Genomic DNA, 27,532 nt, shown 5'->3' on the forward strand with positions numbered 1-27,532 from the left:
AAACACAGTCGTTATGTCTGAAGTTAAAAAGCTGGGAAATAAATTGCAGTTTATATTAGATCAGCGCATTAAGTGACAGCAGCATAATATACAGTACCTACTGCTTTCTACACTGTTAATATGAGCCAAACAATAACAAAAACTGAAAATCAAACACTGCTCTTGAATGAATAATTTCTGTAGCTCTAATAAGATGACATTTTTATTGGAATGCTGCTTTTAAATGCTCTGGTTTGAAGATACACATGGCAGACTGTGTGTGGCTCACTCAGGACGAGGTCTCTGCTAATACGGCAGTGTCCGTCAACAGTTGTGGGCGGGGCTTGTAAAATGTGACGACACTGCTTATGATTTATGGGGATTAAAAAAAGGAACAGGTCGACTTTTATCATTATAGGGTGGTTATGTACACACAATGCCAACACACATTTATGCTCAAACAACATGTAAAAGAGAATTTTGCATAATAGGTTCACTTTAAAACAATCCAACTAGTTAAAACCTCATATCTTTTAGACACACACATATGATTTATTTCAGTGTTTGAAAAAAAGAGGGAGAAAGGGACAGTTAGACAGGAACAGAAGAGAGAACTAGGGCATCTATAGCATTCTGTCATTTTTTTGGAACTTATTTTGCATTCTAACCTAGTTTGAAAAACCTCAACAGATGTTTCTATTCTTAACCGCTTTACAAAGTTGGATGTATTTAAAAGTACATGACCCAACTAAAAACAGTCAATATATCACAATAAAACTCAGATTTTTAAGAAAGTGCCATGCAAAAACAAACACCATTATACTAAAATGGATGTTAGGACATTGCAAGGTGATTACAAGGTGTAATGGGTGGTTGCTAGGTAGTTGCTAGAAGGGGTTGTCTTGTAGGGCTACTTAATCATTTTTGCTTTCTACAACAAAAACATTCAGTAGTTATCTGTGGAGGAAACATGCATTTATTTGGAGATGCAATAGTTTAAATTAGACCACTTTTAATCGCCCTCTCATCGTCCTCAAGAAAAAAAAATCCTTCTTATGATCGCATTTAAAAGTAATTTACAGACAACTGCAGTGCATCAAATATGGTAAAAAAAAAGAAGCTCAAACTTGTAACAGAGACTCAATGAGGTTTGTTCTAGCCCATCAAGCAAGTACGGTTGAGTTTACGTTTAACATATTTGATTTGCTCTTTATGTGTGTGTTGATCAATGTTTATATATGAAAATCTACACGTATAACGCGATCATGTCGCTTCAGCTGACTTGGATTAAACCTTTTGGTGGAATGGACTTTTAATGGAGGGACAGAAATCTCTTAGGTTTCATTAAAAATCTCTTTGTTTGAGCTTCAGAGATTAATGAACATCTTATGGGTTTGGAACGACTAGTAAATGATGATTAAATGACGACAACTTTCATTTTTGGGGGAACTATCGCTTTAAATAGAACCACTAAAGTTCTTTCAGAACTACTGACTCCAAAACAGGACTACTGATTCTTTCAATGAAGAGGAAATCAGTCACTCTCTTTCCAGTCCTAGTTTGTCCCAGAATCCTTCACTGACACATTCTCCCACCATTTTGTTTTCCATCTTTCAGTCTTTCTCTCACGGAGGCAAAAGTGCTATAATTTAAACATTAAGCTCATAATTATTGTCTATTTAAGTTCCCTGTCTGTCAGTGGCGTGTGTGAGTGAGAGAATGACAGTGATGTGAGATGCGTGTGAATGCATATGGAGTGGCGGCCCGTCCAGCTTCCAGCCCGTGAACAGACGACGGCCTAATTACTGACCCACTTTGCAACACGGCCCATCGCTCAGAGGCCGCAGTCTGTCACCCTTAGCGCTCCAGCCCAACACAACAAAAATAGGCAGACAGACAGAGAGACTGGAAACACATTAACCTAGAGCTGCAAGGCGGAAGTGAGCGACTGACTGTCTGTGTCTGATGGAGTCAATCTCTCATTATGGCAGCTAATTACACCAATAATAGCCATTGTGAAGGGCTGGACTCATATCAGGCAGGAGACCAGAATGACGTTGGATGGTTTGATTCCTGCAGGGTTTCTTCCTCTTTCATCATAAACTCCTCAAACAACTGCAGAGTTTGAAGAGGTAGTTTCAGGCTATTTTCACTAGTTTGATTGCTTGGTCCGAACTAGAGTTTGATTTGATACCCCTTGCAGCTCATATTTCTCGATATGAGTACACATACTCACTTACATTATTCCAGTGGTCATGCCAATATTTTGACGTTTTAAAATTTGCATAATAAATGACAACAACAACAAAACTTTATAGTATTCAAGTGTTAAGTATTAAGTATTTATAATTTAGCTGACACTTACTAATGAGATGAAAACAGCAACCTACAATATTAGTTAGTTGTTCATTTTTTATGAATTACTGTAACTTATATATTATAAGCCTATATTACTATATTACTCTGCTATTTCTGTGTTTCCTGTCAAAAGTGAATAATAAAAAAAATTAAATAATAGCAATAAAAATAATAAATGTCATTTTTTAAATTAATTTATTTTGAGGTATTTTAAGATATATTTGCATAATTACAATTATTTTTTATTTTTTATTATTATTAGTAGTAATATTGTTATTATTATTACTACTACTAATAAAATAAATGAACTGATGTAACAACAACAACTCATTTTAATGATACAAAAAAAAACTTATAATATCCCAGAAATTAATTAATAAAAATCTTTACAGGATAAACAAAAAAAAATAAAACCAAAATTTACATCATTGTTCACAATAAATAAATAAATTTGTCACTAACAATTTAAATTTGAACATGAAAGAGAATAAAGTTTGAGAATTAGGGCCATCTCCCAGGCCCCCAATACCTCATACCTAGAGAATGACTGGAATATTAAAATCTTAATCATTAAAAGGCTGAACACTACGTTGTGCTGTTATTGCTGGCTCATTTGGGATCAAATTCCTGCCAAATGTATTTGTAGAATATCAGAGACTGAATCAGAAAAATTTCAGATGCATCAGAACATTGAAACCTGAGGAGCTGGAATTCATAGACGCCCCAAGGAAACAGGACAATGTCATAAATTAGATTCTGGCACCACTAGTCTGAAGCAAGCAAACTAACCAACTTTTTCACAGAACAGCTTACAACCTTGAGACAAAAGAACACTTATTGATAATTCCAATTCAGGAAGGAGACCGTCGAATTTGGGGCAAATAATCAAGACTGATGGTCAAAGAGATGGCTATCACGTGTTCCACGATTGAATTCACGAGCTTCCTTAAACTGACTTCTCCCCCACATAGAAGACAGACCAAACCAAAATCCCTTTGTCTAAAGAACATGCCTTCCTTCTCCATAGAACTATACAAAGACTTTCTTTTTCATATGCACATAAAATCATCCTAAAAAGGACATTTCTATGCAGAACCCCATATTATGTTTGTAACCCACATATTAGACCATCATGTTTTAATCAAATATTATGTACGTCTTTTTAATCATTATTGAATAGCTGAAGGATTCCTGTGTGTTTGGTATGTATGAGTTTGAAAAATCATGCTTTAAATGTTTCTTCCAATCAATTCTTTGTCAAATGTATCATAGTCTTGTTATAGAAACCATGTTCAAAAGTATACTTTGCACGGGCCTGTAAAGTTCGGACCTCTGACTGAACAGATAACATGTTGATTTATTGATGGGGTGGAGAAACAAAGCAATACCCCGAGCAAGGACAGTATCTAATTGGTCAAGACGTCCAGATGGGACTGTCTGAAAGCAGAGTTTAAAAACTCAGGACACCAAACTCTCTCTTTGTCACCCTTTTCCTCTTCTTTTTAAAAATGCTGAATCAATTGTATTAATGCATTCTATGGCACCTTTAAAGAACCTTTGACCGAATGGTTCTTTGCGGAACCAAAAATGGTTCTTCTATGGCATCGCTTGAAGACCATTCTGAAGCACCTTTATTTTTAAAAGTGTACCCTGTACTTGGTTCACTCTCCAGCTATGAAACTAAGTAAATAATTAAAGAAATTGGCATGATAACATCATGTATCAGCGATCTTAGGGGCTGACGATAGGACGATATGACTATGGAGCATACTGCTCAACACTAGAACACACCATCTAAACAAATCAGAAGATCATACCGTGCCAGGTTCATACAGGGGTCACTGAGTGTGGCGGAAGAGTTGAAGTATTCACGGGCGGCAGCCAGAACCAGCTCCACGCTGCGGCTATATGACACATGGGCATGAGCTTTGCCACGGAACGAAACGCTGACCGGAGTGTCCTCTGACACGGCGCTGCAGTGCATCAGCTGACCTGCTAGACGGACGTTTTCCTCTCTTCCCGAACATAACAAACTCTCCACAAACACCTGGACGGAAGACAGAGATTGACAGAAAAAGAGAGAGAAAGAGATCAGTGCCGTGTAGCGGAGACCCATGGGAAGGACACGCTCAGGTGTGGCAATTAATCACCTGTCTTTAGTCAATTGCCAGAGAGACAGAATCACTACAGGAGAAATATCAAAAGCTGCTCTTTCAATGACAACACAAACTCATGAGCATCTCTCTGCAACAGCTGTGGTGTTCTGGGTAATTTCAATGTTGCCTTCAGCTACATTTAGTCAGAATAAGACATCATTGTTTTGTGTGGTTAGGCCTACTTGTGTGTTGAACCAAAAGATCCCTCATTAAAACATCATAAAATCCAAAGAACGAGCATTAATAAATAGACTAAACTAATTCTCTCTTGATTCCTGTTGTTCTTCACACATAATACACTATCTATTATTTGTTGTATGGTGATGTTGAGGGCTTATCTTTATACTTACAGTAAATTAAGTTTGTTATTTGTCACCGTTACAGGGAGCAACTGGTGGGTTCCTGAAGTAAACTGGGGAACTGTCTTTAAATGATTTATAAGTTATTGCATCAAATCCTCAGTGGAAAAAAAATAATTTTTTTACGGTAGGAAGCAGTTGCGCTCAGTAACAGTGACTATAACAATATAACATCACATAAATCAACAAATAGTATAACCCTGAGCTCTTAAGATGTTAAACACTGGGATATACTGGGATTATAGCATGCCACCAGTGCCATTTTTTTTTTCCATTTAACAGTGCATTTCCTTGTATAAGAACTACACATCCCACAACCCTGCTGAGAAAATTCCATTTCAATCAGACAATTAAAATATAAAAAACAAACAAACATACAAATTGGTAAAAAAAACAAAAAACACAGTACTGCGGTGACTGCCCATTACCATGAGGCACTGTGAATTTGGACAACTTGGTTTCCCAACATTCTCAAACTACTATCGTTCAAATGTTTGAGCTCAATTTTTTAATATTTTTTATTTAGCAAGGATGCATTGGACGGACCAAAAGTAACAAAAAAAAAAAAAAAAAAAAAATACAAAATAGTTCAAGTGAATTCTGTTCTGTGACTATATGAAGAGTTTATTTGCAAAAAAGCTAAAAACAGATTTTTTTTGTTTTAAATTTTCAAAAATCATGTTTTTTATTATGTTTTGTGTCTTATTGTGTTAGTTGTTTTTTTTTAGTTATTTTTTAACCTAGTCAAAATAACCCAACTGCAGTTTGATTGACATTAATTGGAATGCACAATGAAAAAATATGATTTCTGAGAATTGTTAAAAATTGAGTTCTCGGTTTTTGCAAATGAACTCTTCATATATACTGTACATATATATACACACGCATGTATAGACTTTTGTAAACCGATAGTTTCATATCTTTCCATCATCTTTCACAATGCTTCATAGGATTGCAGTTCATGTATCTGGCTAAAAGAGACATTTTGCAGTAGGTGAACAATCTAATTAAAATCAGCAAAACAAAGTGGCATTACTGGGGACAGGTATTAAGACAGTTGCTGAGAGAACTTAAAATCAACAACCCCCCTCCCCACTGTGTGTTTGTGCTGCAAAACCTGAATGTCATTAACCGTGGCCCTTGGAGTTTCATATGGTCTTTAGAAATATAATCTGCAAGTGCTTTAATCTGTCTGCATTAGAGAATCCAATATCTGCCGTGCACATTGCACCTATAACCATAACACAGTTAACTCCCAACACCGCACAAATGAAATATCCGCCCCTGCTCGGTCTGCGAGCCAATGAGCCATTCCTAATGCACACCCACAGAAGTGAGGCAGAGTTTAGAGCTGGTTGCTGAGGTTTGTGTAAGTTCATTAGCGGTTTAGCTATTGAAGAGATTTCAAAGCAACTCTGCTGCACTCTGTCAAATGGACCCAGACGCAGAGGGGAAATGGTGAGAATGCCAATTCCATAAAACTACATCCAAGTTCTTTCATTTTCCATTTTCAGAACTTTCAATTTACTGTTCGTCTGGGATTGTCTTTCAGTAGCTTGGAGAAAAATACAGTACAGGAGCCCGTACTGACAGTAAGAGCAATTCGAATGGAGTAGAGGTTGAAGGATAATTCTCCTTTTTTGTTGTGTTTTTTCTTTCTAGTCACGAGGTGAGCAGCTCATGTTGAGGATGAGGATGAACTCCTGACGGCAAGTTCAGCTTGGCTGTTCTGCTCTTGATTGCGATGAAGAAATCGATTGTGATGGGAACGCAGCCTCGTTAGAGAATGCCGCTAAATTACAGAACAAACAGACAAAGCCCACTGTCGGCATCAGACTAATGCGCAGCCAGAGACTCTTTCACACACACATACGGACATACAGACTTGCACTAACACAGCTGAGCAACAAAAGAAAGTAATGAGACGATAGATAATGCTGGAGCTCTGAGGCAGAATGAAATGGTTAGAAAAGTAGAGTGGAAAGATCACAGGAACTTCACAAAACACCAACGCTGTAGTAAGGAGCATAACAGACAGCATAGTACAGAAAAAAAACAGCTATGTGACAAAGCATACAAGTTATAACTTGAATAAAATATTTTAAATAAAATATAATACCTATATTATATGTGTAATACCTGATGGCAAGTTTCTGGCTCTAGACGGGTATAAACATTCTGCTGCATGTCCAGGAGATCTTGAAGTAAATTTCTCCACACTGTCTCACTCACAGGAGGGTTTCTGAGCAAACAACAGACAGTGAGACAGGTGCACACTGGCACTGTGGGAAATGCTAAGGTGGCAGTGTGTGTGTGTGAGTGTGTCATACTTGCGTCCTGTGTGACGGGTGAGTCGGACCATCAGCTGGTGAGCTTCCTCTTTGCTGTTTTGACTGTTCCTCACGAAACAGATGGGCTTCTGGAGACCGTGTTTCTCCAACACCTCAGCAACACTGGGGAGAGACAGAAAATAGCCTGATTTAAATAAAAGTGCTTAAACTGTTCAAACTGTCTTACAGTATTTATGAAGCCCTATAAAACACTGCTGTATGAATATACATCTCTCTCTTTACACTACTGTTCAAAAGTTTTTTAAAGAAGTCTCTTATACTCCCCAAGATTTAATTTATTTAATCAAAAATACAGTAAAACTGCAACATTTGCACAGCAAAGAACTGTTTTAGATTTTAAAATGTAATTTATTCCTGTGATGGCAAAGCTGAATCATTTTAGGAGTCATTACTCTTCAGGGTCACATCATCCATCACAAATCATTCTAATATACTGATGTGGTACTCAAGAAACTTGTATTATTATTATTATTATTATCATGATCAATGCTGATAACAGTTGTGTTGCTTAATATTTTTGTGGAAACAGAATTTAAGAACAGTAACATTATAAAAGCCTTTACTCTCACTACTACTACAGAATTTTACTGGATTCAACCAAGTGACATGATTTTGCAGTAAAAATGTTTGATTGGATGCATACCCTTTGATATACACAAAAAGAATACTATACTAATTTAAGATTTTATTACGTGCATTTAAAGGATTAGTTCACATTCAGAATAAAAAAAAAAAAAAAAAGCGTAACTTAACTTACTCACCCCCATATCATCCAAGATGTTCTTTCTTCATTTGAAAAGAAATTAAGGTTTTTGAGGAAAACATTCCAGGATTTTTCTCCAGATAGTGGACTTCAATGGGAGCCCACAGGTTGAAGGTCCAAATTGCCGTTTCAATGCAGCTTTAAAGGGCTCTACACGATCCCAGCCGAGGAATAAGGGTCTTATCTAATGAAATGATTGGTCATTTCCTTAAAAAAATATAAATAAAATTGATACACGTCTTTTACCACAAATGCTCGTCACGCATGACGTAGGCGGAAGTACCAGCCCAGCATTTACGAATTTACGTGAAATGCGAACATGCAAAGGACTAAATCAAATGGCCTTTACAAAAAAATTATTTTTACATTTTTTTTATTTTTAGAAAATGACATTGTTTCACTAGATAAGACCCTTATTCATTGGCTGGGATCATGTAGAGCTCTTTGAAGCTGTATTGAAACTGCAATTTGGACCTTCAATCTTTTGGCTCCCATTGAAGTCCACTATTTGGAGAAAAACCCTGGAATATTTTCCTCAAAAACCTTGATTTCTTTTCGACTGAAGAAAGAGACATGGACATCTTGAATAACGTGGGGGTGAGTAAATTATCAGGACATTTTTATTCTGGAAATGAACTAATCCTTTAACATCAGAACAGATCTGAGACCTATTTATGAGTTTTGACCCACCAGTTAAGAACAACTGAGGTGAAGTACATCAGAAGCCATGTCTAACCACAGCTATATGCTAACAGCTGCTCAGAGGAACCAAGAACAGACAGAGGTGTCTGAATGAACCTCAGTGAGCTGAACCTGTGCCGTGTCTGGCTGGGATGCCCTCAATAAATGAGGATGCACCATCCCTTGGGAGCATCTAGCACAGATGTTTTCTGTTTCCTTCCTTTCTTCCTGTCTCACACTCCTTCCCTCATGTCTCTTTCTTTCTCTCTACAATCTGCTGGGGACAGATTTGTTTTTTTTCTGTTTCACTTACATATTTTTGTGCTTCCCTCTCCCTCTCTTTTTAACTCCTCTCTCCATCTGTCTGTGGCTCTTTATGTCTTTTCCAGTGATCACGACCTCCTACTGAAATAGTTGCTTAAACCCGCTAAATGTTTTACCTTACAATTTTATTTTATTTTTGAAAGCTTTATTTTACTTTACAACATCACAAGTGCAATCAAACACACACGAAATGTGTGTTCATGTCTGGCATGACATGAAGAAACAGAACAAACAGACACACACTAAATTCAGAAGAACTGTGGCAATGTCTCCAAGATGCTTCAAGGTTGCAGGTAGCTTTCTTGAAGCATCATGGAGACGTTGCCACAGTTCTTCTGGATTTAGTTTGTAAAAACCTTTTTTAGCTGGTGAAAATACTAGTGTTCTAATTGTGGCCACAACTGTAATTATTATACTTTAGTAAAGCATAACATGTGTGTGATAAAACTATGCAATATTTACAGTGATAAACTGTAAAACAATCAACATAATGGCTGCTAAATCCACTATTTGTGATGTCTACTCGTTGTGAACATTAGAGAACATCTGCATTGATTTCTTTCAAAACAGCAAAGAAAATCCGGTTTTGATATGCCTTCTTTAGCATTCAAACAGAGAGCGGAGAGCAGGGGGGATAAAAGAAAACAATGGCATAGACACAATTCAGATACAAAAAGGGGAAAGGGTAAATCTTGAGAGACTGAGAAAAACGAGTGATAAGTTAGAGAGCAAACAAGCGAAAAAGAGTGAAATTAAGGCTGCAGTGACTGCGCCCTCCCAGGCCAGTCATAAATATCTGAGAGAGAGACTTTCATCATCCTTTCCACCGACAGAATTCTAATGGATCTAAAGGAATGTGTCTCTACGGAGCCATTACAGGCTGATCACGTCACCTGAGCTGGGATTGACACACACGCAAACAGACAGAAAGACAAAAACACTGAAATACATGCAAACAAGGTGCAGCATACATACAAATATGCTTTGTTCAGACAGGCAGAACTCAATCTGTTTGCTTTGTCTGATTCTAATCAGTTTCGTTATTTTGTAGTCGGCCCAAAAAGTAAAAAAAAAAAAAAATTAAACCTAATGTTTATAAATCAGATCCTAAAAATCAGATTTTTTTGGAATGTGTCTCAGTCTGAACAGCCAGACTGAATTTCAAGTAGTTTCGTTTGTCATTCAGGAAGTACTGCGTATGTAACATCACACTAAGTGTGCAATATAGTCTCAAGCGGTGAACAAATACACTAATTTCTGCTCCATCTTTCCTAATATAGCAAACTAACTGACATTATGTTGTGAAAGGTAAATGAGTAAATAAGTGAACACTTTGACAGGTTTTGGACAGTGTATGCATGAATGCGTAAAATGCCTCTGTTCTCTCATGTGCTGCATGAGGGAGATGTCATGATGGACGTGAGCAGACCAAAAATGTCAAATTTTCCCATCCTTTCTCCCCACAATGACAGCTATTCTCAGAAGTTGCATGAGAAAGTCTCTTGACATCGTGCTGAAGCTTACATCATTACACACCGAATACGGACTACACCAGCGGCTCTCAAACTTCAGGTCAAGTACCACCTCTTATCAAATCAAAACGTCTAAGTACCAGCAAGACACAACAATGTTCCTTTCTTTTCCATTAGCTTTGATTGCTGAAGGGCTGTGAGAAACATACACATAATGCTGCATTCAGATTAATATGGATAATTCTGCAGTTCAGATAAATCATGTTGCTGTTAGACCCTAATAAGTCACTTGACTGGCCCTTTGCAGACGTGTGGAAGGACCCTACCAGGAAACATACATATAATCGCAATAATGACATCTAGAAAGGATTACAATTTATTTCTTTGAGTTAATATGCAAATTTTGCAGTCCAATTCAAACACATAAATAATAAATAGCCTAGTATGGAATATGAGGAAATGTGGCCAATCTGTCTTGAAGTTTTTGAAACAGACTGGTTATGTAATTGATATGCTACTGTGCTCAGAGTTGAGTGATGAATCCAGTGTTTCAGAGTCAAAATGAAGGCCACTTTTAAAAGCAAGAAGTCATGAAATCAGCCATTTGACATTTTCCTCTAACATGGTTGAACTAATAAAATTGGCTATTAAATACTGTTTTAAATTTGCAACATTATATTAAACTAGTAAATAATTTAGAAATTTAGAAAAAAAAATATTGAAAAAATAAATACATTATAATTGGGTGCCATTTTTCCCGGACACGTCCTTGCCAGGATTTGTTCTGGCTTTGTTTTCATGCTTGCTGAAGGTCATAATAGAAAAGTAGTTTGACCAATAACATGCAGGCATTGTATATAATGGACCAATCATGGTGTGTGTGAGAAGGTGGGATCTATGATCAAAGCGATGCAATTAGGCGTTTTTGACGTAAAAGCAGCGTGGCTCAGACCTATCAGTGTTTGACATCAAAGTACCTCGAAAGCATAAGGAATGGTCTGTATGGTACTTTGATGTCATACACCGATTGGTCTGCACATGCAAACAAAGCCAAAACCTAGATATTTTAGGCAATATAGAAATCCTGGCTGGGACGTGTCCGGGAAAAATGGCATGTATGGTCACCATACATTATACAAAATATTTAAAAATCACATATTAGGCAATGCACATTATTAATCTACACACTACTATGCAAAAGAGCAGAGTATGATTGGTTTTAAAGAAATTGAATAATATTTTAATCCAGCGAGGATGCATGAATGTGATCAAATGTATGAGTATAGACATTTACAATGTTACAAAAATAAATCCATATAAATACTGTTCTTAAAAAAAAAAAAAAAAAAAAAAAAAATATCACAGCTTCCACAAAAACAATAATTGTTTTCAACACAAATAATGAAAAGAAATGTTACTTAAGCAGCACATCTTAGAATGATTAGAATGATTGTGTTAATGATTTCAACCCGAATTCCGGAAATGTTGGGATGTTTTTTAAATTTGAATAAAACGAAAACTAAAAGAATTTCAAATCACATGAGCCAATACTTTATTCACAAAAGAACAGAGAACATAGCAAATGTTTAAACTGAGAAATTTTACAATTTTATGCACAAAATGAGCTCATTTCACATTTGATTTAACATTTCCGGAATTTGGGTTGTATATTAAATTATATTACATTATATGCAGTTCATAATATATATCTTTGAAAATGCTGAAAGACTTTAATTACACTGAACACTTGGTCATGTGTCAGAGTCACTATGGAATGAAATATCTGCTACACAAATAAATGCAATTATATTTAGATATAGATTAGATATTTAGATCTTCAGCTGAAGTTCTGAGGATCATTCATACCATAGCAGTATATTGCCAATTCTAAAACCACTCTATGGTACAGCATTACGACTGGGGGAAGTCGTGGCCTAATGGTTAGAGAATTGGACTCGTAATCGAAAGGTTGCGGGTTCGAGTCTCCGGCCGGCAGGAATTGTAGGTGGGGGGAGTGAATGTACAGCGCTCTCTCCACCCTCAATACCACGACTGAGGTGCCCTTGAGCAAGGCACCGAACCCCCAACTGCTCCCCGGGCGCCGCAGCATAAATGGCTGCCCACTGCTCCGGGTGTGTGTGTGTGTGTGTGTGTGTGTGTGTGTGCGCGCATTTGTTCACTACTCACTGTTGTGTGTGCACTTGGATGGGTTAAACGCAGAGCACCAATTTCGAGTATGGGTCACCATACTTGACAATACGTCACGGCTTTACTTTTTTTTACTTATTAAGGCACAGAATTAAGGCTAAATAAAGACAGACTTTCAATAAAGCTGCCTTGAAACGATGTGTATTGTGTAAAGCATAAATAATACAAATAAATTTAGCTTGACTTGACTCATTCTGTCTCTTCTTACCTCAAGTGTTTCTCAAGAGTGTCCACCTGGTCATGCAAGGCTTTTGTAGAGTCTGACTCTGGTCTGAGAAAGAGAGAGCAGTAAACAAATCAAATATCAGCCATCTGAACACACACAGACTACATTTATTGAAAGTCACTTGAACCTTCCATAATAACGTCACCAGCTCAGTGCTTTGGTATTTCAGCCATTCTGCTTATAAGCTTTTATACTTGTTCTTTGTTATAAAAACTCATTGGCTATAGCGGCATACTCTATGCATACTCGATACTTGTTTTCTATTTGATCACCAGAAAAGGTCAAAACATTTGCATTGATTAACATCTGCTGGTTGTAACCACCATCTGGACCCAAGAAGCATCTTTCTTCACAGACAGCCATTCAAACGTAGCAGAGGATTCTGACAAAATGAAAATGTTTGCTTTAGAGAATTAAGCTGCAAATATTTTGTTAAATTAATGACGGTATGGTAGCAGCTGAGCAACTGCCATTGAAATGGAAAAATATATATATATTTTTTTTTTTTTTGGTTTGTGTTTACAAGTGTTTTTTTTCAGCTGTGCCCCTTATGTGAACTTGAGCTGAAATCAAGCGCAATTCTGCTTGAGAGTCCGGTTGCCATGGAGATGATGTCTGAATCGCAAAAAAACTTGTTGCTATACTAAACTTGATATGAGTGCAATATTTCCTGAGGCACTTCTCAAGTTCCGACATTCTATTAAAAAGATCTTTACATGCTTTGTTGTAGTCTCAATCCAATTCATCTCCACATCCCATATCTGAATAGCATTCACCAACACAAACATGTCGTCTTTCCAGTATCAGCAAAAGATAACAAGAAGAGCTCTGGAAAAACCCTAAAGCACTGATCCCTGGACAACAATGTAACAATTGTAAAAACACATTAGGGTTTTTCCAAAGGTACAGAGACATTGTACAACAACAGATTGACTGAAAGTGAGAATGAGAAAAAGCCAGATGGCATTTGTAGAATGTATCAAAATAGTTTTTAGCATAACAATGTGGAACCCTCAGAATAAAACTGATGCCAGATTTTGTGTATCACATTATTTTGGGTGTAAATGTGTTATTTTGTTGCTCCACAAGAAAATCAAGAGCTAGAAAAAAACACCAACACTTTGCACACAGGCTAACACTTCATCTATAGTTAATATCAATATATGTCGGCGTCATAAGTCGCTGTTGCACTGCATGGGCTTTAATGGCCAGCTTTTGAACCACTTTGTATGAAGTGTTTTTAATTACTAATGTCCTAACATTTAAGTTAATTATTTGATACAATGCACTTATTGTGAACATGCATGCATTTGCATTGTACTTACATTTTAAAAATACCTGCATATAATTTCATCTATAATTACACTGTTGACACAATACCGTCAAACCTGACCATATCACAATCCAGTCCCAAACCTTGCCTGTATTTCACCCCAATAGTAGCAAAAGTGATTTACAATACAACATGAACACAGTAATAAGACTGCACCTTTTTTTTAAACTTGTTTTTATCATTTTAAATATTAATAACAATATTAAAAATAACAAAACCTTAAATTATAAAAATACATAAATACAAATTGTATTAAAATTAAAATAAATTAATAACATACACCGAAACTTAAGACTAAGGTCAGTTAGATTTTTAAAAGAAGATTGTGTTAACCAAGGATGCATTTATTTAAAAATACTTAGACCAAAACAGTAATGCTGTGAAATATCATCACAATTTAAAATATTTATTTTTGTAGTTTAAAGGTTTATTTTTGCCTTACAGTTGTAGTTTTAAAATGTAATTATTTACTATTTTTTGTGCTTTACCAGCATTGAAGTGTCACATAAGCCTTCAAAAATAATACTAATATGCTGATTCAGAGCTCATTTCTTATTAATACTGTTGTGTGGAAAGAGTTGGAGTGTTTTTACACTTGTTCAAGCATTTACTTCAAGCTGAAATCCTTTGAAACATTTACATTTTGATCAATTTAATGCACCCTTGCAAATTCTTGCAAAATAAAAAAATCTTAGTGACCCCAAACTTTAAAATGGTAGTGCATAATATTACCATAACAATTTTGAGTGAAAAGTTAAATCAAAAATTGATCCCAGTTATGTGAGCTCACCCATATCCTCTCTGTGGTAGACATTCAAGTACATCATAGCAGATTGCAAGCTGGTCATCTCTCTCACAGCTGTAGATACACTCTAATGCCACGGACATAAGCTGATCCGAATCTCCAATGACTTTTGGATGACACTGCAAGTAAACAAACATGTGCTCATTGTTAAAGTGTAAATTATTTGCAAAACCTAGTAAAGAACAGATCTATATAGCAATTCCGAGGATGATTGGCTTATTTTAATGCTCAAAAATGCTGTAGAGAGAGGTTTTGAAACAACCAACTTGTAAGGCTATATAACAGAACATAACTTTGTATATATGACCTTCATACAGTGTTAATACAGAGCCATTTCATCGCATCTCCTCTCAGACAATACTAACTCACACACAGACGCACACACAAGCACACTAAAAATCATGTTAGTGTGGATTAGAATGGATTTCATTTCACACAACATTGAATGTGCAAGGTTGATTCATAGACACACACAAACACAAAAAGAAACAAACACATGTACAATCTCATACACCTGATTTCTCTCCAACCGCTTTTATTAATTTCCTGTGAGGGAAATTGATGCCTCAGATGTGTAAGCAGGTCATACATTTTTATCATGGCCTTGTGAGACAGTGTGTACGTGTGTGTGTGTCTGAAGGTCATCTGTGGCTTTGGACTCAGAATTGGAACGGCTCTTCCTCTAATCATTTCACTGGATCCCTCTTAAATGAGTGTATCTGTGTGTGTGACATTAAATTACTTCCATTTATTAATTTGGTAGCCACTTTTATTCAAAGTGACTTATAAATGAGGAAAAGCACAAGCAATTTATCATGAAAGAGCAACAATATTAGTAGTGCCACACGACTGAATTTTTAATATTAAATCAGATCAGTACAGAATAATGAGACTTGTGTACTTGCTTTGTGAGGTGCAAATTTCTGAAAGTGTCTTCACAGGTCATAAAATAGGCCAAAAATGTCTTGAGTAAAATAAAGTGTTCAAACTATGCCTATTAGGAACAGGAAATATGTATGAGTATGATCATTTAAGGACAACAAATGTTAAAATCCCCCGTAGTCAAATATTTTATCCCTTAAAACTCATCTTTTATCAATCAAGATGACATATTTATACGTTTTTTCTTGTGAAAATTATTTTCTCATGCCTTAAAATAGCTTGAATGTAACTGTACACCCTTGCCTCATTTACTATACGCGGAGCTATGAATATGCAAATTAGCCCCGCCTCCACTCAGTCACACCAGCAAGCGCCTCCTGATCCACTGGAATGTAGTAACCGCAAAACAATGGCATACATGGATAATGACTGATAAAACTATGTTTTTATTAGCGGACAACTACAATGAATACTGTAACATTCGTTAAAGTTACTTACTTAACTATGTTGTGTCTTAAAATGCCTTGAATGCAGCCGTTTGTGATTCCAATTCTCGCCCGCGAGCATACGCGTGTGAAGTGCAGACGCCGATGCGGGAGAGGTGGGTCTGACTGTGGGCTACTTTTACACTGTTGCCGTGGGTTATAATGCAAGTTAGCGGTTCTAAATTCACATTAAAGCAAGGCGTCATGGGTTTTTTGCTCTAATTTATTTTTGGTTTTGTGCTGGTATCGGTATATTTTGCATGCTAGTGATAGGAATCTATCCCTTGACGCGATTGGTTATTGAATTGTGACGTAGAAAACCGAGGGCTGTTTCAAACCGTGTTTTAGAGCCCTGCATTTCAACCTGGGCCCAGTGGGCCCTGACTTTTTTTTAACGCCTCTAGGGCCGGGCATCGGGCCAATTTTCACATCATAGTTCAGACACGGGCTGGGCCTCGGGCCTGTTTTAGGCTTCTCCTTATTTTTATATTTTAGACATCCATCGATTATTGTTGAAAAAATTGCTGCGTTGGTGGAAACAACAAGACTGTGGTACCGCAACTGTCAAGAGCGGCTCAACGGTGTTTAGTGTCCAACAGCAGCACGCGTGCCGTCAGCGCAGCTGAAGAGTTCTGTGTTCAAATGCACGCAATAGGCTAAAGCTTGCCGCAAAGTCCCAGCAAAAGTAATTACCATGAATGTGTCTGGGGGAAATAGTAAGGAGATATTGGTATTATTTACTAATAAACTAGTGTTTTCTGTGTCAGTGTCACAAAAGACGATGATGATGACCCTGACTCGAAGTGCATCTTTACGGATTATGATTATAATGAAAGTTTTTGTTTTTATTTCATTAAAGGGGTCTTAAAGGGGTCATAAGATGCCCATTTTCCAGAAGTTGATATGATTTTTTTAGGGTCTTAATGAAAAGTCTATAACATACTTTATGTTAAAAAAAGTTTTCATGAAGTGGTATGGGTTAGGGTGTAGATTATGGTTAATAGCTAGTATTTTAAAATGGATTAATTCTAAAACCGCATATCATGTGTGCTTGTTTTGATAGTCAAGTATGTGTGTGGGGTTTGGCTTACATCTGGCTTTGAGTGCTGGAAGATTTTGAGTGGGAGTGCGAGATCATCTTTGGCGAGGGTGACCAGAAATTCTCTGAGCAAAGTGGAGGCAGAGCCCACATGCTGTCCTTCACAGCGGTGCAGGAACGGGACCATCCACTGGAATGAATTCCTCACATATCGATCCTCAGTGGACTAAAACAGAAAGAAATCAGTAAATGACAGTGTCTGCTGTTCAGAAACACAATACAGCAGTTTTAAAAGGAACAGTTCATGTCGTTCCAAACCCATACGATTTTCTGTCATAAAACACACAATGGGCAATTCTGAAGAACGTACAGGTTTCTGTTTTTTCAATTTCAATAAATGAGACCGGAGGCTCAAAAAGCTTCAAAGAGAGTGTCCTTTTGAATGAAGAAATCATTCAGATCCTTTCAGAAGCGGTTTTTATCTCATTTTATGTTCCACAGAAGAAAGTCAGTCTGGAACGACATGAGGGTGAGTAAAAGCTGACAGAATGCTAATTTCTGGCCTGAAATTAGAGCCGAGTGTTGAATTGAGTGTTCCTTCAGAAAACATTAAAAGTATCACTAGTAAACAGGCGCTAAGGCGGCGATTCACCCACTCACAACATTTCCCTTTAAACGAGCAAATGAGTATTAAATCATTTTTAATGAAAGCATTAAATCCAAACAAGCCCGCTGGATGGGCTTTCTGCAGTTGTAATGAGACCACCCCTGTAAACACAAATCTACACACACTCTCACAGATTTATCATTTTCACTAGTGCTCCTCTATATAAAAAGAGCTGCCTAAATATACAGTATATATGACTGTTGAGCGAAGCAGAGGCGTTTAAATCAATACGAGGCGCTTACAGTATGGCTATTGACACTTCAGACAAGAATAAAACATTACACTATGTCAGTATTATATATAGACGGCGGTGATAAATGTGAACATAATAATACAAGTGTTGAAGGAGGCTGCAGACAGCAAAACAAAGAGAGAACAGCCTCAAAACATACATTTTTCATGAGGAGGTGGAGCTTGTCAATGTCCTTGAGCTGCTGCAGCTCCTTTAGCGTGAAACTCAGGTCACATGATGTCTCGTACACCAGTGTCTCCATGGTAACCAGGTCGTCGCAAAGCACCTCCAGCCCAGGAATGTTCTGCTCTTTTCCCAGACGTACCAGAGACAGAGCACAATCAACCTGTGTGGACCAATCAAAAAGCTTAAGCAAACTAATAGAGACGCACAATATTAATAAGAGGGAAGCACTGTCTAACACATTCAAATAAGAAAACAGTTTTTAGGAACTGGCATCAGATTTCCTCCTGGAAATGTAAGAAGTAGAACTGTGCATTAAAATATAGTTCACATATATAGTATTTTAATGTATATATTAACTGATTAATTGTTTATTTTTAACTATAGCTGAAATTCTTTTTGAATTGTAGTGAAATTTGCCTCTAAGGAGCCACTCAAAATATGTATGTGTGTATGTATGTATTATGCCATGTCTCTCTCACACACACACACACAACACCATTTTAGTTGTCTTTATGGTTTTAATTTTAGTTTCAGTTATAATAAACCTGGCTAGCATTATTCCTCTTTTGGAGAAACTATTTAAAATTTTTACACAATACTTTTTACTTCATTTTTATAAATTTTATAAAAGAGGATGTGGGACTATTTATTAAGAATAAATAGGCCATTAAAAAGGTCTTTCTCTGTCATTTAATGGTGAACAAGTTGAGTTACAAAATGTTTATTTTTTTTGTGTTGGTTTCCTAGAAATCACACAGAATGCTGCAACTGAAATCCATTAAAAGAGTGTGCAGACCACATCAAACAGAGATGCAAAAATACAAAAGACACTAAAAACTAAAGAATGCTACAAGTAAAAATCCCTTAACAGATGCGTAAAAAGTAGAATCAGTCGATAAAATCCCACCCGCCTCAGCAGCCCATCAATACAGTTCACATCATGAGCTGACGATTGGTATTCCTCTACCAGTTGACAGGCAGAGCATGGAGACAATCAATAGTGGATGCCTGCATAGAGGAAATGATTGCTGCTGTTTTCTCACCTGGTAGGAACCGAAACCTTTGACATTGGAGTTAACAAGAGCCAAACACCTCTGGAGCAATACTGCCTTCACAACAACACGATACAACAGTCCCATTACAAGCAGAGCTGCTTAACACAACACTAAAATCGGGATCAAAAGCAGTACGTGTATTTGCCTTACAAACAAATGACTGCAAACAGCACACGTTTCTTACACACACCTGGCTTTGGTTGAACAGAAGTATTGATCTCTACAGGTACAAACATTTTGCCATTGTTCTCGGCCGTTCTTCCCTTCTCTAAGGACCAAATAAGCAGGCAGAGCTCAGATGATCAGATCTCACACCCTTTTATTACACTAGATTTCTTTTTCTTTCTTTTTTTTGTATTTTTCAATGTGCTCCCAAGGGCCGCCAGTCCTCCTTCCCTCACTTCACATGTCAGCCCCTTCTCCTTGCTTTAACCTCTGTCCTGACAGAGTGATAGCTCTCCTACTCTGCAGCACTTCTTAAAACAGGCTATGCCTACAGTTGAGTGATAGCATTTGTCAATGATCATATTCAGTGAGGACAAAAAGTTTGAGAATAATCATACATTCAGGCTGAAAGCCAAGAACAAAAATGTTCACTTTAAATTAGACTGTATTTGGAATAACTAAAATTCTCCAGGTATTACTACTAAAACATCTACGCTCCATTTACTTCGAAATTATTTAAAATATTGCTCAATAGATGACTTTTGTACAATGCAAGCACATATTGTACAAAATAGCATTTACTGTAAAGTGCTTATGAATACACAACAAAGGACAAGCTGTCATTAAAGCAAAAGAGGACAAAAAAAAAAAAAAATTCACAATTCTGTCTCTGAGCTCTTCAGGCAGTTCCTTTGACCTCATTTTTCAATTTAACTGCACTCAAAATCTTACGTATAAAATACCATTTATAATGACCAAAAAAGTACTAAATCAGAAGAATGAAAATTAAAAGCATATTAAATACAGGCAAAGACTACAGAATACCCAAGACGTGTCACTCGTATAGATTTGGATAGAGAAAAATGCAACAATATGGCCGCTCAATCGCAGGAAGCCCCGCCTTCTGAATGAAAGAGCCAATCGCTTATTGGTAAAGTCAGCGCATCACTGCAGCTGCTGTTAGATGTCCCGGTTGCTATAGAAACAGTCAGCGCTCTGAGACTGCGCATGCGCACTGGCTGATCTAGCCTGAGAAATAAGCTTTTTATAACGCTATTTGAGCAAAAGAAACAACCATTTATGACACAGTTGTTGTCCGATTTCATTGGTGATTTTAAATCTTAAATTTAATCGTAAGCTTAGTGAACAGTATTGGAGAATTTGATGTTTCCCCATACAAAGTGATAGGAGCTGCTCTTGGATGCCTGAAAGGCGTTTCAAAGATGGCTGCTGAGTGACATGACTTGTCTTAAAGAGACTTTGATACAGGTCTCAGATTTTTGGACCCCACTGTAATAGCAGCTTTTAGTAAAATAAAAAGCATTTGTGGAATTGTGGAAAATTAGGGCCTTTTAGAGTTTCTTTTAAAGCTGTTCTTTTAGAAATATGTATCTTTGAACAGCATTGAAAGAAAGAAAGAAAAAGAAAGAAAGAAAGGATGGACAGAAGGAGGGAAAGTAATAAAGTAGGAAAGGAAGGAAGAAAAGTACAAAAGATATAAAGCAAAAAAGACAGACAGAAATAAAGACAGGCAGACCGACAGACAGAAGGTAAGCAAGAAACAAAGACAGAGAGACAGAAGGAAAGAAAAGAAATAGAAAGAAAGAAGGAATGAAAAGCTTATAGAAGGGTTCAAAAGCTCGGTCTGGTTAGATATCTTTCCATTAAGAGGGCCACAGTAGACAGATACAGTGTTATCTAGCTCCACATTTGATCTCTCAACACTAACAGCCCTCTGGGACAGCAGTAACTGTCACTCTGGAAGGAAGCAAATCTTCTGTGCGTCAGATGTGCATCTGTATGTGTATCTGAGGAAGTTGTTTGTTTTTCAGCCGGGTAAGGTGTCAGTCAAGCGAAAGTGCTTTGATACGTGTTTGAATGTCAGCTTCTGTCAGTGTGTGCACTTGTGTACCTGGCGGGAATTGCTCTCTATGTCCTGTGCCCTGGTCAGGTACCACTCAGTCAGCAGTGTGATGGAGGGTTTGGCGCTACGAAACCTCTCCAGTTCTGGTTGTTCCTCATATAAGAAGTGACAGTCATCCACTGGGTTGGGCTCCACCACACCTCTAAAGAAAAGAACACACGCAGTCATCAGTGATAAACAGACATTTCAACCACCACAAAAACCAATGTGATCTTACCTGCACTCAGGAACTTCACACCAGTCCAGATCTCTGTGTCGACTCTCCTCCCAAGGAATGAAAGACAAATTACCCTTCTTATCCGCACTAGAAAAGAAAGAAAATAAATATTTATAAATAAGAATAAATGGCTTATAGTCTAGTAATATGCATGCTAATAAGCAACTAGTTAAGAGACCCTAAACTAAAGTTACCGAGAATTGCTCATTTATATAACTTATTTTAACATTGTATTTAACAAAAAACGTGAAAGTTGAGTGATTAACTTTACACTTGTTGTCTATAAGCCAATCCGTACATTGCACCATTAAAATTACTGAAATAAAGCATGTATATAAAATACAGTAGAATTAAAAATCATTCAATAGTGCAATTCTCAAAATATACAGATTAGAGCTATGTATTATAAATTAATATACCTCATTTTTATAGATCTGTGTTTCCGCAATGACACTACAATTCGTCTATCATCTAGAATTATGATATTTTTTGCTCCACATAAAGTGCTTGTGACACGTAACTTAAATTATACAACTAGTTAAGAGACCCTACAATAAAGTGTAACCAAAAATTCTTAACACTAGCCACAAATATTAGTGACTTTGAAGAAATTAAATAGCAAGCTACTGACTAATAACCAACAAACAATCTAACTTAAAAAATAAACGATAAAAAAAACTAACCACAATTTTTGGTGTTTTTTGTTTTTCAAAGAAAACTGAAACTATGGATCAAAACAAGCCACTAACTAAAGTACTGGTGTCATTTCAAATACAACTAAAAGAGCAAGCCCATAAATAACCAAAAAACAAACTAACTATTCAACAAATAACCTAACAAACAAGTTAACCACAATTTTGGTGTCTTTTCAAAGAAAACTGAAGCTTAAGTAGATCAAAACCAGCCACTAACTAAAATTGCATATGTACTTTTAAAGACAACTAAAACAGCAAGCCATTAACTAGCCAACCACCCAACAAACAACCTATGCAACAAACTTTCCACAGGTTTTGTGTCTTTTCTAAGCCAACTGCAGCTTCAAGAGATCAAAACAAGCCATTAACTACAATTATTGGTGTCCTTTCAAAGACAATTAAAACACCAAGCTAGTAACTCACAAATAAACAACCATAACTTACTAACCACAATGTGTGTCAAACAACTCCAACTAACTAGCGAACTAACCAGCTAAATAACTAACCAACCCATCACAATTCTTGGTGTCCTTTTAAAGGCAATTAAAACTTTAAAAGCCACTACTACTAAAAGAGCAATTACTCTAAAGTAGTTCTATACTAAAATAAATTTCATAACACAAACTAAACTGTTAGAAATAACTAGCTGATTCAGAAGTTACACTGAAGAAACATTTTAGAGATGACAAAATGCACTAGTCATCAGAGCTAATGTATCATCTTCAGCTGAGCGAATTCTGTTAGAGGACTGAAAACATACTGGAAATGGACAAGAATAAAATAGTGATTTGGAGGCGAAAATGGAACAAATAACAACCTAAAAATGCGAAAACTGGATATAATTTGTCCCGTTGGCCACTTTGAAAGCTGGGAACAGAACTAAAAAGACAAAAAAGTAGGCTGTTATATTTTCTGAAGAAAATGATGATTGGTGTTTGGCAATGCAAAAAATGTGGTGGAAAACTTACTGTACTTTCCATCATATCATGACTGAAAAATACAATTTTGTTCCTCACACATATACACAAACTCCTTCCCAAATGAGACAACTTTTATAGAAAAAAGCAATGTCACGCATGTGAGCACAGTTCAACAGATCCTGATCTGAGGCCTAAAACCAGAAAATAAAACGAAACAAAATTAAATAAAACTAAATTAAATAAAAAATTAAATGAAATAAAATGTAAAAAAATCTAATCAAATCTAAAATGAAATGAAAAATAAAATACAATGAAAAATAAATTAAAATACAAAAGACAACAAACAAAAATGCTAATTTTAAATTAGTTTAAAATGTCAAATGTGTTTAGTTAAATCTGTTTAATAAATATTATAATATTCTAATTTAAAAAGGATTATATTAAATTCATGTTGAATTCTATCACTACATACAGTGGGTACGGAAAGTATTCAGACCCCCTTAAATTTTTCACTCTGTTATATTGCAGCCATTTGCTAAAATCATTTAAGTTCATTTTTTTTCTTCATTAATGTACACAGAGCACCCCATATTGACAGAAAAACACAGAATTGTTGACATTTTTGCAGATTTATTTATATTTTTGCAAGTATTCAGACCCTTTGCTCAGTATTTAGTAGAAGCACCCTTTTGATCTAATACAGCCATGAGTCTTTTTGGGAAAGATGCAACAAGTTTTTCACACCTGGATTTGGGGATCCTCTGCCATTCCTCCTTGCAGATCCTCTCCAGTTATGTCAGGTTGGATGGTAAACGTTGGTGGACAGCCATTTTTATGTCTCTCCAGAGATGCTCAATTGGGTTTAAGTCAGGGCTCTGGGCCATTCAAGAGCAGTCACGGAGTTGTTGTGAAGCCACTCCTTCGTTATTTTAGCAGTGTGCTTAGGGTCATTGTCTTGTTGGAAGGTAAACCTTCGGCCCAGTCTGAGGTCCTGAGCACTCTGGAGAAGGTTTCGTCCAGGATATCCCTGTACTTGGCCGCATTCATCTTTCCCTTGATTGCAACCAGTTGCCCTGTCCCTGCAGCTGAAAAACACCCCCACAGCATGATGCTGCCACCGCCATGCTTCACTGTTGGGACTGTATTGGACAGGTGATGAGCAGTGCCTGGTTTTCTCCACACATACCGCTTAGAATTAAGGCCAAAAAGTTCTATCTTGGTCTCATCAGACCAGAGAATCGTATTTCTCACCATCTTGGAGTCCTTCAGGTGTTTTTTTGTGTCTTGCACTGAGGAGAGGCTTCCATCGGGCCACTCTGCCATAAATCCCCAACTGGTGGAGGGCTGCAGTGATGGTTGACTTTCTACAACTTTCTCCCATCTCCCGACTGCATCTCTGGAGCTCAGCCACAGTGATCTTTGGGTTCTTCTTTACCTCTCTCACCAAGGCTCTTCTCCCCCGATAGCTCAGTTTGGCCGGACGGCCAGCTCTAAGAAGGGTTCTGGTCGTCCCAAACGTCATTCATTTAAGGATTATGGAGGCCACTGTGCTCTTAGGAACCTTAAGTGCAGCAGAAATGTTTTTGTAACCTTGGCCAGATCTGTGCCTTGCCACAATTCTGTCTCTGAGCTCTTCAGGCAGTTACTTTGACCTCATGATTCTCATTTGCTCTGACATACACTGTGAGCTGTAAGGTCTTATATAGACAGGTGTGTGACTTTCCTAATCAAGTCCAGTCAGTATAATCAAACACAGCTGGACTGGAAGGTGTAGAACCATCTCAAGGATGATCAGAAGAAATGGACAGCACCTGAGTTAAAAATATGAGTGTCACAGCAAAGGGTCTGAATACTTAGGACCATGTGATATTTCAGTTTTTCTTTTTTAATAAATCTGCAAAAATGTCAACAATTCTGTGTTTTTCTGTCAATATGGGGTGCTGTGTGTACATTAATGAGAAAAAAAAATGAACTTAAATGATTTTAGCAAATGGCTGCAATAGAGCAAAGAGTGAAAAATTTAAGGGGGTCTGAATACTTTCCGTACCCACTGTATATACAACTCTAAACCTTCTACAACAGAGTCGGTAGAAAAAAAGTCTAAAAGAAAACATAATTTGGCTGGGTTTCTTTCCAGCAGAGACGGCAGATGGCGAGAGACCACTGGTACAGCAAGAGTCCTGCAGCAGCGCTGTTAGCGTTCACAGGCCGGGGAGAGAAGGAAACCGGCCTCCAGCTGCTGAGCTGTGATGGATGTTCACTGCAGAGGTGACTGACCTCCATAAGAGAGAATGGGGGGGGGGGGGGGGGGGGGGGCACCGAATCCAATACACTAAATCTATTCTGTCACCCCCATTACTGGAACATTAGGGGTGGGGGGGGGGGGTGGTTGCAGATGCCCTTACTCTGTGTGTCTCTCTCTCAACACACACAAACCTGTCCACTAAATCGCACTCCCATACACACACACCAAAGCGTGTATAACCAGCTACCTAACAAAAACATTGCTAGATTGCAATATGTACAAAACAGAGCTCAACAAGCAGAGCTCTGTTACAAGCTCTCACTGAGTCTTCATCTCAGTGTAAGCGTAGGTGTAGAAGCTATTGCCTGTTTCCTCTGTTTTGATACTTTTCGTGTATATATTTAGAGTGAGCAATTACATCAGTGTTTCATGTCTGAGTTCTGAGGGCGTCAAAAGAGACAGCACACTTTTGGAGTGTGTTATCCCCGAACAAGATCTGTGCGAAATCCCTAAGGAAGTCTTACCCGACGCCACAAAAGCGTTCACCGTATTAGCGCCTTCAAATCTGCAAAATCTCATTTCTTCTTGCTCAGCTATGAGGTGAAATGGAAATTAAACCTAAAGGTCTATTTTTAAGACAGCTGTCAAAAGACACTGTTAAAAGTAATTATGATAAATCAGTCATGTAATACTACGGATGTTACGTACAGCTGTCTGCCACTCGTGATTAATTGCTCCTTAAATACACATCAAGCTAAACGGAGTTTCTAAATGAAACCACTTTTTCCTCATTTCAGGGAAAGAACAAGCACCACTGAAAGCAGTGCCGCAGCACAAAAGTAAAAGTGTCGGGATGAACTTGCCGGTCACTTAGGTTGTTGCTGGTAACAGAGGTCAGTGATTCAATCTCGCCGACTGTCTTGGGATATCTGATGTTTGACATTTAAGACGTCTGAGCTCAAGACGTGTCTGCTCTTAAATATAATGTCTTTGTTACACATTGTTCTGGACTCAAATATCCGAGGTCTTTCAGAGTGAGCTCAGATATGTCTGTCCTGAATATACAGTCCCTGACTTTTATCACCTACTCACTTCAGGATATTTGGCTAGAAATCTTTCTTTCTGAAGGAGCTTAAAACTTCAAACACACCAGGAAAAATTCTGGCTGCCAATATATGAGACTTACTGGAAACACAAACGAGAAACTAGAGTTAACCAATAACCAATAATACATAATATAATCAATTTTACCTGCACTTTATGGACTTAAAAGAATAGTTCACCCCAAAATGAAAATTGGCATCATTTACTCACCCTCATGCCATTCCAAACCTGTTTCTTTCTAATGTTGAAGATATTTTGAAGAACCAAACAGTTCTTGACTTCCATAGTAGGGAAAAAGATACTATGGAAGTCAATGGGGACCATCAACTGTTTGAATACCAGCATTCATCAAAATATCTTCTTTTATATTCACCATAAGAAACAAACTCATACAGGTTTGGGACAAAATGAGGGTGAGTAAATGATGACAGTTTTCATTTTTGGGTGAACCCTTTAAAATGTTTTTATTGCTGATCTGCAGTATTATACCGGTGTTTACATTAATGTTACTATGACTCACAGCATTTCACTTGTGTGAGCTTTGATAATAATCAAATTAAACAAAGATTGCACATTATGTTTATTAAACGCCCCATCTAGGTTTGATTTATTATTAACTTAGCCATAAAGAGGGTCTTTCATCATCATTTACTGATAAATGGGGGACTTTTGTGTATGTGTCAGTTTAATCAATTCTTTTA

General features: G+C 37.2%; 1 protein-coding gene across 2 annotated transcripts in view; it reads right to left on the minus strand.

The window, feature by feature from the left end:
- nbas (NBAS subunit of NRZ tethering complex) overlaps positions 1–27,532 on the minus strand; it is a 168,852-nt gene that overhangs the window by 111,446 nt on the left and 29,874 nt on the right. For both annotated transcript variants that reach the window (XM_079375563.1, XM_079375562.1), the window contains exons 22-30: positions 21,868–21,954; positions 21,639–21,792; positions 18,481–18,666; positions 17,474–17,647; positions 15,001–15,134; positions 12,860–12,922; positions 7,183–7,305; positions 6,992–7,094; positions 4,155–4,384 (exon numbers count right to left, since the gene is read on the minus strand). In XM_079375563.1, the coding sequence (XP_079231689.1) occupies positions 4,155–4,384; positions 6,992–7,094; positions 7,183–7,305; positions 12,860–12,922; positions 15,001–15,134; positions 17,474–17,647; positions 18,481–18,666; positions 21,639–21,792; positions 21,868–21,954 (1,254 nt within the window). The remainder of the gene's footprint in view (positions 1–4,154; positions 4,385–6,991; positions 7,095–7,182; positions 7,306–12,859; positions 12,923–15,000; positions 15,135–17,473; positions 17,648–18,480; positions 18,667–21,638; positions 21,793–21,867; positions 21,955–27,532) is intronic.

This window comes from Barbus barbus, assembly GCF_936440315.1.
Source record: "Barbus barbus genome assembly, chromosome: 24".
NCBI classification, from domain to species: Eukaryota; Metazoa; Chordata; class Actinopteri; order Cypriniformes; family Cyprinidae; genus Barbus; species Barbus barbus.